The sequence below is a fragment of the Argopecten irradians genome, chromosome 6 (genome assembly GCF_041381155.1).
Source record: "Argopecten irradians isolate NY chromosome 6, Ai_NY, whole genome shotgun sequence".
NCBI classification, from domain to species: Eukaryota; Metazoa; Mollusca; class Bivalvia; order Pectinida; family Pectinidae; genus Argopecten; species Argopecten irradians.
This window is the reverse complement of record NC_091139.1, coordinates 18,871,142-18,884,055: the sequence shown is the minus strand read 5'-3', so window position 1 is coordinate 18,884,055 and position 12,914 is coordinate 18,871,142. Positions and strand designations below refer to the sequence as shown.

General features: G+C 34.5%; 1 protein-coding gene across 1 annotated transcript; it reads right to left on the bottom strand.

Moving 5' to 3' along the window:
* Positions 1–1,514: 1,514 nt before the first annotated feature.
* Positions 1,515–12,582, bottom strand: LOC138326299 (galanin receptor 2a-like). Its single transcript, XM_069272417.1, has 3 exons — positions 12,101–12,582; positions 3,490–3,585; positions 1,515–3,045 (listed from the first exon to the last, which is right to left on the bottom strand). Exons 1-3 carry the CDS (start codon positions 12,360–12,362, stop codon positions 1,901–1,903), a joined length of 1,503 nt encoding a protein of 500 aa, XP_069128518.1. The 5' UTR covers positions 12,363–12,582; the 3' UTR covers positions 1,515–1,900.
* Between the last annotated feature and the right edge of the window lie 332 nt (positions 12,583–12,914).

The following is a 12,914-nucleotide window of genomic DNA, read 5'->3' as shown; positions in this document are numbered from 1 at the left end:
AGCATTTCCTGTGTAGAAATATTTTTGGCTAAATAAGCGTTTCCATTAATAATGTACTAAACAATTCCGTTATATTTGTATTCCACATCACCAAAGAACACAGCCAACATTTCTATACAACGAATATATATATACTTTGTGTTATACAGTATATGTACGAACGTTGGTCCTATGTCAGAATGAAAATATCGGCACTAAAAGTAGCTAAAGCTTATATTTACGTCGAGGTTTCTTAATTTTTCTTTTTTAATTTTGATAACATGACTTCATCCAATTTCGTCAGTATAACGATTTTGAAGACAATTGTATGGTTGACATTCTCGCTTATTTTATACTGTAAACCAACTTATTTCATACTGTACACAAACTTATTTCATACTGCTAACCAACTTATATAATACTGTAAACTAATTTATTTTATACTGTAAACCATCTTATTTTATACTTTACACCAACATATTTCATACTCTAAATCAACTTATTTTGTACTCTAAACCAACTTGTTTTATACTGTACACCAACTTATTTTATACTGCAAACCAACTTGTTTTATACTGTACACAAACTTATTTTGTACTCTAAACCAACTTGTTTTATACTGTACACCAACTTATTTTATACTGCAAACCAACTTGTTTTATACTGTACACCAACTTGTTTCATACTCTAAATCACCTTATTTTATACTTTAAACCAACTTATTTTATACTGCAAACCAACTTGTTTTATACTGTACACCAACTTATTTTATACTGCAAACCAACTTGTTTTATACTGTACACCAACTTATTTCATACTCTAAATCACCTTATTTTATACTTTAAACCAACTTATTTTATACTGCAAACCAACTTGTTTTATACTGTACGACTTACTTATTTTATACTGTGAACCAACTTATTTTATACTGCAAACCAACTTGTTTTATACTGTACGACGACTTATTTTATACTGTGAACCAACTTATTTTATACTGCAAACCAACTTGTTTAATACTGTACACAAACTTTTGTTATAATGTACACCAACTTATTTTATACTATAAACCAACGGATGTTCACGTGCGATTACATTTGACGTATTTTTCGAGCGATAATATATAATCATGAGAAACAGTTTCAGCGCATTATGCAAAAACAGATACGGTAGAGCTATTAAAGAATAAATATCGCGAATTCAATACGACAAAATACCCTTTTTCATATGAAATCGCAAAATTGAGTCGACGCAAATTTCAGTTGATTAACAGTAACACAAATCGATTGCAAATTATTTTTGTTGAAAACATTGGCCTGGATTTGATGTGGATTAGGTGCATTGTTGTATGGTGTGCCCTCGGTTCACCAGCTTTAAAGAGTACTGATTATAGATGTTTCAAAATATTATTACCAATATCGGGAACTGTACCTATTGTCATATCCAGACCTCAAACACTCCTTAGACATACGGATATCTAATTAAAAAGAAATAATAAGACAAAATTGATTAGGATGATATATCATTTAATGCTGTTTTGTGTTTCAACCAATTGTCGATATATTAAACACTTCCTTTCTCACAGCATTCGATGTTCATTGACCTAGATTCCTTACCATGCCACGTCCTAATATTGAATTTGTGTGATGGTGATGTTTGCTTATGCTTTCTTTCCTATTTGTCTTTGTAACATCAAGGCTTTAAAAGGGTGAAATTCAAGTTCCCAGAGAAAGCCCACCAAATTATATCCTGTACTGAAAAACTTTATCAATTGTGGCTCAGTTGCCCAAAAAAGGGACGGCGTATTAGTAGTTCATATAATGATGAAAGATTGGACAATTTGTACAAAGGTGCCTTTTAGAAACTGAGAAAAATATTATGATTTTGTTGGTAAAATAGATCAATACATGTGTCAGTTATGTTACTACTGAGCTGCGTTTTCTTCGACTTCAGGAATCTGTGGAATGATCTGTTGATTTGGCTGTGCCTTACTTCCGGGTGTTAGGGATTCCTTTCGACTACTCTCTTCATTTATGGTTGTAGGAATACTGAGTGATCTATCAAGAATTTCCCTTTTATGAGCATATACCAGTGCCTTGATAGTTTCATATTTTTTCTCCTGTCCCGGTACACTAAGGTTGAAGGCTTTGGTGTCCATTCTGAAATAACACTTTTCTCGAGATATACACCTGTCTCTAGATGAACTACCTGTGTCTCGGGATCGTGTCCCTGTGTTTGTCGATTTAAAACTTGTATTTGACGATCGTGAAAACCGGAAACTATCTGTAGATCGTGTTCTTGTTAACGTACTGGACGATATCACGCGCATGCGTGGTCGATTAGTTGTTCGCACTTCCATGGCACCGTTAGGCGGTGTGTATCGGACTGCAAAATTTCTTTTGGCACTTCGTTTCTTACATTTTAAAAATCTAAATAAATATTTTCGAAAACTTTTACTTGAATAAAAATATAGAACTGGATTGAAAGCGCTGTTAGCATGACCCAAAAGGATTGTGAACGGAAGCACTGTGAGGAATGGTTGCACGTGCCGTCTGTGGAAGTCCAGGTAGAGGCTAACGATGTGGTAGGGCAGCCAACACACAGCGAACAACACAGCTAGTGCTATCAACATCTTGGCTACCCTCTTGCGTCCGTTCATTACGTGTTTACCTAGACCCCGACTAGTCTCTGATTCAGTTCGTTGTAAATCTTTATCCTCTGTCCACAACTCTTTCCCTATAAGGCTGTAGGAGGTTCCTATGATGACACCAGGTACCGCGTACAAGATGGCGAACAATAGAAGGTCATACACTTGTCTGTGTCCAGTCTGTGGCCACACCTCATTACACAGGTATAGCGGCTCACCTGGTATGACCGAAACCACGTCCACGCGCCTCATAAACAATAATGGGCACATTATAGTTATAGACAAGCCCCAGATTGCACTGATCAGCTTCATGGCCGATTTTGTGTTGCTCACTCTCCGGAATATCATAGGATGTCTGATAGCAAGGAACCGATCCACGCTGAGAACCGCGATAGTGTAGATACTGGCCGCTACAGTCACACCTATGGACATTAAATTTACATAATGCAACATAGGTTCATATTTAAGTTCGTAATTAATACAAATATCACAAATATTTCTTTGTACCTTAGACAATTCAATTTTATTCTTAGAAAGGATATATGGATATATCTTTTGATTGGTTATTACAAAATGTCAGAATATGTTTCTGCATCTTCCATATTGACATATTATTTATATCAACTTCTAGAGTGGGAATTAAAATAGGAATTTTAATGATATCAAACGATATCAACAAAGTCAGAAAATGCCATATGTTTTACTACAAAATACATCGATCGGAATCTCGTTAAATCAATACTGTAAATGTGTGGTTTTTCTCTGTGATTACACACGCCTCTGGTTTAAATACAGAAAAAAACCGGTATTGGAAGGCAATGTATTAATAAAGCCACTGCGGCAGAACTAATGCCTTACATACTTACCCTGTAGATAGACCGTGATTTTACACATGAACTCCCCATATATCCATACTCTGTAGAGAGCTTGTCCTACGGCCATAGGGACACATATTAGACTCACTGTAACAAAACGAAACGTTTAAAGGTAACTGAACCTCGTATATTTCACTGTGTGCTTATATCAAATTGAAACATTTTTTGGATAACAGAGGGGAACATAGAAAAAAAGGATGACCGCCTTATATTCCAACGGCCCAATAGTCGGAAGGCCCTTTAGTTCTAAGACTTGTTAGTCCGAAGGCCCATTATTCCTAAGGTCCGTTAGTCCAAATGCCCAATAGTCCGAAGGCCTGATTGTCCGAAAACAGATAATATAGCTGGAATTTATATGCGAACAGTATTGCACTCGAAATGAAACAAACGTTTATTACAGTTTTCGATGCAAAAGATATGTTGTAAATTTGCTAAGGTAAACTTACATGTATGTGCCTGTGTTGATTTGATACGAAAAATGATAATAAACAACGAAATGTTTCAAATGTTAAAAAAGAGTATAATTTGGAAATCCTGTGTAACATCTCCCCCCCCCACCCCCCCCCCCCCCAAAAAAAAAAAAAAAAAATCATGATGCGAACCATTTCCGTCATTAAGGGTAGAATACACAAGTCAAAGAAAGGAGAAGGAATCGCAAAAATAAGTCGTTAAATACATGTACATATTGTACAATATAACGACGTTTACAGGTATAATAAATGTCATTTTTCGGTAAATTTGATTATATACATGATTTATTCACGGAGAAACGTTAATCCTAATGCAATCAAATTACAGTGTACATAAGGCTTACAATCTGTAACCTGAAAGCTTGTATGTTTGTAAGATAATTCATAGAACGTATGCTTGTGAGATATCTTATCAAATATAATATATTTCATTTTTTTGTTAGATAATTCATAGAACTTATCCTTGTGAGATATCTTATCGAATATAACATATTTCAAACTTTTTTTTAATTTTTTTTTATTTTGATGTAATTTTGACCTTGCAATACCCCATGAAGGAATGACAACTTTTCGTCCACAGATATTGTCAGATCAGCAGTGTAGAAAAATGTTTTCTGAAAATACAACTGTACGCTAATTATTTACTAATTTTCCGACTAACGGGCCTTCGGACTATTAGACCGTAGAGATATAAGGGTGTCACCAATAAAAGTAAGGTGACCAGGCCCCGGTTTCTCGAAACAAAAGTGCAGACTTAAGTTTAATCTTAAGTTTTCCTCCTTATGTAACCTATATGAAAATTTATGACTTAAGTCAGTTTTTGACTTAAATTTGTTTCGAAAAATGGAAGAAATGCATACGTGGATATTTGTATGATACAATTACAACAACACCAAGGTATTGTCTTCGTCTCGATTGTTTGTTCTCTCTTACAGTGTGTTAACTCAATACCGCAGTATAAAGATTACTTATAGTTATTAGAGCATATAGACAACCAGACGGAAACAACTTATAAAGAAATAATCATCTCAAAGACAAATGCACAGATACAGTAGAGGACAATTTGAAGGTAAGGAAATAAAAGTCAATTGGAAAAAAATATACATGAAGAGGTTGGTCAACCGGTATTCAACAAAAAAAAGGAAGAGGGTGCTTATTCTGCCAATGTCCAAATGAACATATTGACACTAGCCATTCAAAACTGTTTTAAGTTCGAATCTCACATGGGGCATTTGCCAGGTACCCAATGTAAGTTGGTGTTTTTTCTTCTTAAAAAAAACAAGGGTGTATTACGCAAACAAGTAAGCATCAGATGTACGCCCCTAACTAGACAGCCATACAATCTTATCTTCTCAAGAACTGCTAATAACATTAATTTATAGAAGTTATACGCTTGTTTCCAATCTCTTTTGAAAATAAGGCTTGATCGTGTTGCTGAACTATGAATCAGCTAAAGTATACACAAGTAAGTAAGAGTTGTGTATCTTTGCTAGTGACTATTGATTCTATGGATGCCTGTTATGAGTCGTTAGCACTGCTTCCGTTGTTGCTGGTGAAATGTAAACGTTGTATACACGCTATCCTTGTTATCCTGCATGTGAATGGTGTTTGATTTCACACGAAGACGCTAATCTTTCATATATATACTACTTCTATTATATCTTTTTAATTTCTCCCAATGCGAAGACTTCCAAAGTATAATATATTCCATATGAATAATGAATACAACAATGGTTAAGTAAAAATAGATAGTAAGTAAGGTTAGGTAATGCAGTAGTAGACTGCTACATCTGTATAGACAGTTACATGTTGATTATATATACCTGGGTAAAGGGATTATTTTGTTGGAAAAAAAGAGATATTGTGGCCAACTTTTCCTCCCAGGAAATGTCGGTATAAAGCATATGCGGCAAAAATCGTATATTAACCTCTGATTTATTTAGGTAGGAGATTTTCTACAAATTATGTATAATTTAGTTGCAATATTGTTAAAGTAGCTCAAAAGACAGATCACTGTGTCGTCTTTAGAGCTACAACTGGTGCCTTTTACAGCTAATGGAGCAAAGTAATGATTTAGTAAACCATTATTAAAACTTATGTATGCATTTTATCGTACTTATTTTATATCACTTACCTATTAGGAAATAAAACTGAACCGCAAAACTATAAAATTCACAAGATGATTTTTTTTCACATATAAAAAGTCTTTTCGAAGGAAAATTATACGGCAAGTCAACAAACTGTGAACTTGACGTCTTGTGAACGGTACGGTAGATATTATGAATGGGCGTTATGTTTGTTTTGACAAAATTCATATGCATGTATACGCATGAAATTATTGGAAACCTACAAGAAGAGTATAGAAAATTGTGCCCGAGTGATTTTCTGAGGCAGTTCTCCACTAGGACACAAAGGCACCATTTCGTACCCGGCCGAAAGGTATAGTAGGCCTGGTACGTATAGTCGTTCTATGTATAATTATGAATATTATAGGATAGTTTTACGGTCGACATCATGCCCTGAAAGGAAAATACTCCCTTGTTTAAACCGTTCAGTGTTTTGTATTACCCCCGGTTAATTTCGTTTTTACCATATGATTCTTGAATGGAAAAATGACTTGGCCCTGGCTTGATATCGTTTACTATTTTTTTTTTATTCATAAAATGATGTTTAATCTAGTCACTTAAAATAACATTTGGCGATAATTATATCAACACATTTTTGAATTTGCTTATAACAAATGAAAAATGATAGAAATGATTCGCAAATATCCTCAACTAATGTACTTATTATGATCAATGTTTTTATGAAAACAAAATACAAGAAGGAAACACTCACGAATTGAATGCTAAAAGACAAAAACACCTCTTTCAATATTAGCTTATTTGTGAATAAGAACATAAAATTAATGAATGACCCTCCACATCCATCACAGGCATGGTCCGACAAGAGATCAACATTCCAAAGAGAGATCTTTAAAATCCATCATCTGGTGCGAGTTTACCGGTTCTAGATTTGTTCTAGATGAAAAAAATCAGTTATCGATACTTTAGGCAATGCGCGAAATACTGATATATTAGTTTCGGTATACAGCAGACGGTACAGAACTCCTGGTAAATAGTATGTATTCTTCCCGTTAAAAAATGTGACCACTGTAATGTCAAATTGGCGAGAAGCACTTATTTTCCCATAAATTTTTAACTAAGGTTGCTTCAGTAGTAGAGCTGCGCTTATCGCAAAACATTCATTGCATTATTTTATCAAAGCTAACATATTGGGTTTATTTTTCATAATTATACTCATATGAATGTTTAAGCCTTGAAAGTTTGTTTAACCTTAGTATATTAGGAATTGACAGTTATTTTTGCGATTTCGACGCATTTTGCTATGATCGCGAAAAATTAATCTGCGAAATGAAAACAAATGGTTTAATCATACATGCTTCATTGCCAGACAGGGGCAATTTTTAAACCTTTTTCAATTTTCTTTAATTTTGGTTGAAATCGCTAAAGTTTTGAATTGTGTAAAATAACAAAAATAACTTAAAGACTTTTGTCACAAGTTTAAGTGTTCCGATGTTTATTCAAAGAACACGTACAGTTGTATTTTTAGAAAAAAAGACAATTAGATAGTAACATTTCAGACGAATCATCTTTTCCGGAGACTTACGGGGGAGTATGTCACATGACATTTCCTGTTGTCCTTCAAGACGATGTGTGTGACGTAATACGCAGACGAATTTAAACGGGTATATGACAATAACATCCGATACGTACAAATAGATGACGTCATACTAGTAATTCTCCTTAATTTTATACCAACTAAAGAACATGGGTACTGACGCTATATCAATTTGTGCTCAAATCAACGACACTCTCTTCATTACATGTAATTGAGTTTGTTAGCCCATTCAACCCTGAAATTTCAGAATGAATTGTGCCAATCTAAGAATCAGAAAAGTTCAAACATATCTTCAGGGAAAAATATGTAAATAAAAGCTCGAGGAATCTGTACTTCAAAATCTTATCGCTACAGGATACGAATCACAATTATCGATCGATATCTTTACAATACTTGCATGCACAGCGCTATGAATGTGCAATTTGTTGATGATATGACTGAAAATTGTGAATGATATTAATTGTGAATCTTGTATCTTGTATAACATCGAAAAAAGGAGCAATTCACAACAAATGTTTCTGCTTATTGAGTCTTCTCATCTGAAGGTGTCTCGTTATTCATAAAGACAGAAGAGCGCCTGTGACCGATATTTCTTCTACCGCATACAGCTTTCAAGCCAATGTGATATCTCTGTTAACGACATCGTAGTCTAAAAAGGCCTAATATAAGTTCGGTCGGTTAAATGGCATCGGACTTCGAAAACAGAATCTGCTTTGCCACGAATGCAGGAGTACGTAAATAAAAACATGGAACCAAAACATTGACCTTTTTTTTGTCAAAAAGAAAAAAAAATTCACTTAGAAATCTAACAATATTCTTTAATAGGAATAGATTTTGTCCTGAATAAATAATGTATTCCATTGACATCTACACTTATGATGTCCGAATGAAAATCAGTGCAATAGTAGTAAACGGAAGTATACTGCAAAATGCATTATTGAAATAAACTCATTTTTATAATGACTATGTTTAGCAACTTGTAACGCCATTGTTGAGCAATGTTATACTGACAGCTAATCAATCATACAATTACTAATCACTATGGATTGCGCAATTTCATTACTAAATTAGATAGCGTACGGTATTTATACAACAACAAGAATCCTAAATGATTTTATTCAAAATTAGTAAACCTTAATTGACATAACTAATAACTAAAGACATTTATACTTTACACAGTTTGTTTGCTTAAATTGGTTAAGGGGTCGCGGTGGCCTAATCGTTGACATATTACCACAAGCCATCCACTTCTAGGTCGCGAGTTCGAATCCAATGCGGGGCTGACCATTGGTCCGTGGGTTTTCCTCGAGTAATCCGGCTTTCATCCATCACCTTAACCTGGTACGTCTTTAAATGACACTGGCTATCAATAAGACGTTAAACTAATTAAACCAATTATTGTTTTATTTTATACCTGGTTGTTTTACAGCATGTTACTATCACAGTTTCTGTCATCTGATTCTTCAACGGGCCAACATTCACTCGTAAACAAGTTACTGACCAATGATCCCTTACAAAGGATTGAACAAAGTACCCTTATGACAAGCGAAGATGGGAACTGTCTGGTGGTTTTTGACACCGTTAAGTCTTATTCTTATCGATTTGTCTAAAAGGTTGTCAACATCCTTTTATATTTGGAAAATCTGTTTGATAGTGTCATCTGCCCATCTGAAATTCTCGTTATGTCCGGTTCGATAAAACACTTATTCTAGGGCAGCCAGCCGCCAAAGGCAAAATGTGCGAATGTGAGAATTAAATCTTATGACAATTTCAGGTCAACCTTAATACAAAATGTACCATTCACCTTCCACTATCTTTTTCTTCATAGAAAACAATAAAGGAGTTTTGACAAAAGTTTATTTGCATGTAAATAAATGAATAGAGTGTTACAGAAATAACATGGATGACATTACAAATGTTCCGTTTTGGAGATTTTATGTGTCACTTATTTAATGATTTGTAATGGTAATTAATCTAATTTTAACGTTAAGTGTTACTTGACCTAGATTTATATACCTGTATCTTTGACGAAGCCTAAGTTGCATTTTATTGATCATCTAATAATTTTCTCTGATTATATACCTATTATCTTTAGTGGCTATTATAACCCGTCTCAGCACTTTCCCCTCCGATTAAGGACTACACTCCAGTTAATCTCCCCCATGATTGCTGTCTAACATTCCCAGGATGGTGAAAATGGAGATGACATCACTTCCGCTTCCGGCGATAACCACAGAGGAACTACACCGATAATATGATATATTCGTGTTTAGTTTAAATTATTTTTTTATACTACTGCCGAATATTAGTATCATTGAGAACAGTGCGTGGTGCATGCATGAAAACGCAACACAGTACAAGAATTGATATCAGGATCCACCGATCTATCATAGTAATATACATTAGGCATCGATATCAATCAATTTGCTTGAAAACTCTCTAGACCTCTATATATATCCAAATGTTTAACGGTCATTACTGTACCGAAGCAAAGATTGGCCGTCTGACCAATTCATTATTGCGATTGAACGATCCATTTTGTTTTCAATCTATTTCCCCCTGTAGACTCAAGGGATTTATTCTCCATCGTATTTGTATCAGTGAGGCTTTCCCCAGGTCGTTTGTACTTAAAGCCAACACACTGACCTGGTCAACCATCCTAGTAGGCCTCAAATTTTCATAAGCCATCATCGCTAATTGTACAGAAGTATTGCACTTTGGAATCCTACAACACAAACGCCTGTGTCAATATGTCAGCATACCTGGTAATATCGGTCTACATTAATGAGCTGGCGGGAAGACCCTAACCAATGCTTTACGTACGTATATTAGGTATGCCATGCAGAATAACAATGTAGCTTCCATCACGTAGGCGGCATTACACATCAAATTAATAAACAACGTCTAATATCGTTGTCTTTACAATATCGATTTCGTCATTATAGAAGTAATTACGTCATTTGGTCTGCTGAAAGATACACTAGCCTTTCAAGATTGGTAAGACAATTGTTAAACTTTAAATGATAGCGTTAAGTTCATTTGTAGTCAATAACAGGGTTGATATTACAAGTTCTTCGAAGCACGTATACAATTTCAATTTACCGAATCTCGAAATATCAGGCATATGTATTCCACACATAAATTTGTAAATCAGTAATTCGAATATATGGTACATATATATATATATGGAATATATCTGTAATTAGAAAGTATGATACTTCGGATTCTGTTTACTGGCACATTTTCAAGAATATCTGATTTCGACACCCTTGATTCTATTTTAATGCTACATTATTGCTTTAGTAACAGTTAACATTGATTTTCAAGAATAGCGTTTACATCTGTGTATGCATGATACCAATTGACTAATCGCATGTGAACTAACATTTTATAGGGTTTGCAACTTAAGAATTCGAACAGCTTCTTTTACTATCAATGCATTATAAAAACGCTCAAAGATAGTCACTCACATAAATGATTTGTATTTTTAAGTCTAAATCATTAGACGCTTGGTCCTATTAAACTCCATGCTCCTTTAAAGAATTGTTTTAAGCAAATATATTTATGCTTTGTTAGCTACGAAAGAGCGTTATATCAATAATGTACAACGTGATATATTTGTGTGTACTCTCTCATGTTAAAGATCTTTGATATAATATTATACATGTAGATAGAAATAATCAGGATTCACTAACGGTGATATTGTGATCATAATATAAAGACAAAATAAGTGTTTCCATATGCATGTTTTCATAGCAAACACGACACTAACAACGAAAATGTCAACACAGCGAATAGTTCGTGCTATACAATCTTTTAAGGGGTCATTTTATTGTAAGTTTCCATTGATGAAAATCTCATCAGTTACAAACAAATACATATTTGGAATGTTTCATCAAGTCGTAAAAAGTAAGCTTATGGACAGATATGTGTAATCTGCAGACAGCGAGACGGAGTTTGGACAGCGATTATTTATTTTTTGTTGCTTTTGGACAATAATTCCATGGAATTACCACTCTAGTTTTTTTTATTGTTGCCTGCACGACTAAATACTTCACCTCCCCATAACGTTTGTAGACCAAATGTATTTAGATGCATTCATGGTCGTCTGCTGTCTCAACAACGCCATTTAATTTTGCTTAATATCAGACAATACAAACATTATATCGTTTTACCTTTTACGAAACAACGCATCTCTTATTGTTTACTATATAACATGTTATTGTTATGTTCATACTTTCGTTTGTTTGATATTACTGTGAAACCACGAATTTAAACACAACACATTTTTTTTTTGTGTTTTTGTGTTCTTAGCACTATTGCTCCATTGACTAACTACTAATGTTTCTATCCGCGAAATTATATCAAAGTTCTGAACCACAAAAGAAACACACGAATATTTCATGTCATGCAGAAGGCTTGTGTATGGCCATGATGATATAAATACTTACCACACAGGTCTGCTAAAGCCATGTTACTAAGATATAAATTGGTCGAGTTCCTTAGATGTCTATTAGATGCGATAATTAGAGCGATGAAGATGTTTCCAGCTATTCCTAGTAGAAATACCGGAATGTATAACAATGTTAGGGTAATGGTGTCCGCTTCCAAACGAGTTTCATGTAATCCAAACTCGTCCAACATCCCAAGGAACTCAGTAATGTTGGTAGAAGTATTAAAAGTTAACAACATTCGTATCCATTGAGCCTCCATTCCGTAGTCCGTATCCGAGCAATGCACTTGCAACACAAATGTATGAACAGCCACCTATTTGTTGGCTAAGCACCTTTGTATCTTTTGTGCGTTAACATCGCAAATGTTAAATACATCTGTCTAGCATTCCATTCACACACTGCCATACCGTCAGGTATTTATGCTTTCCTAGAAAAAAATCATTGTTTTCAAAGCAGATTGTCATCGAACTCACCGGGATGCTGCAATCCGATTGGCTGGCATATTGCATATGCTGTCACTTGGGAGACGATCCTTCTTAACGGTCACACCCACAGGTAGAGACTGGTCAACAGTGAAGCAAAGATTGGAGCCATGTTGATGGTCATGTTGTAACTCATCTTCTTTATAGATAGATGTTATTGTAGTTATAGATAAACCTTACTTTATCGCACCGGAAACGTGACCGGGTAAGATTAACAGGTAGTTTTAGGCAGACTTTACTCGAAAACATCACTTGAGAGCTTAAGACGTTTTTGTAGACGCTCTGAATAGGTATTATCCTCAAACATTCAAAAGCACAAAACTCATTAG

What these genes read in the sequence shown, in the direction of transcription:
- LOC138326299 (XM_069272417.1), bottom strand. Translation starts at nt 12,362, where the DNA reads ATGGAGGCTCAATGGATACGAATGTTGTTAACTTTTAATACTTCTACC. An exon ending in GGCTTTAGCAGACCTGTGTG is followed by an intron (nt 3,586 to 12,100) that starts GTAAGTATTTAT and finishes GTTTTGTTACAG; the next exon opens with TGAGTCTAATATGTGTCCCT. An exon ending in AATCACGGTCTATCTACAGG is followed by an intron (nt 3,046 to 3,489) that starts GTAAGTATGTAA and finishes TAATGTCCATAG; the next exon opens with GTGTGACTGTAGCGGCCAGT.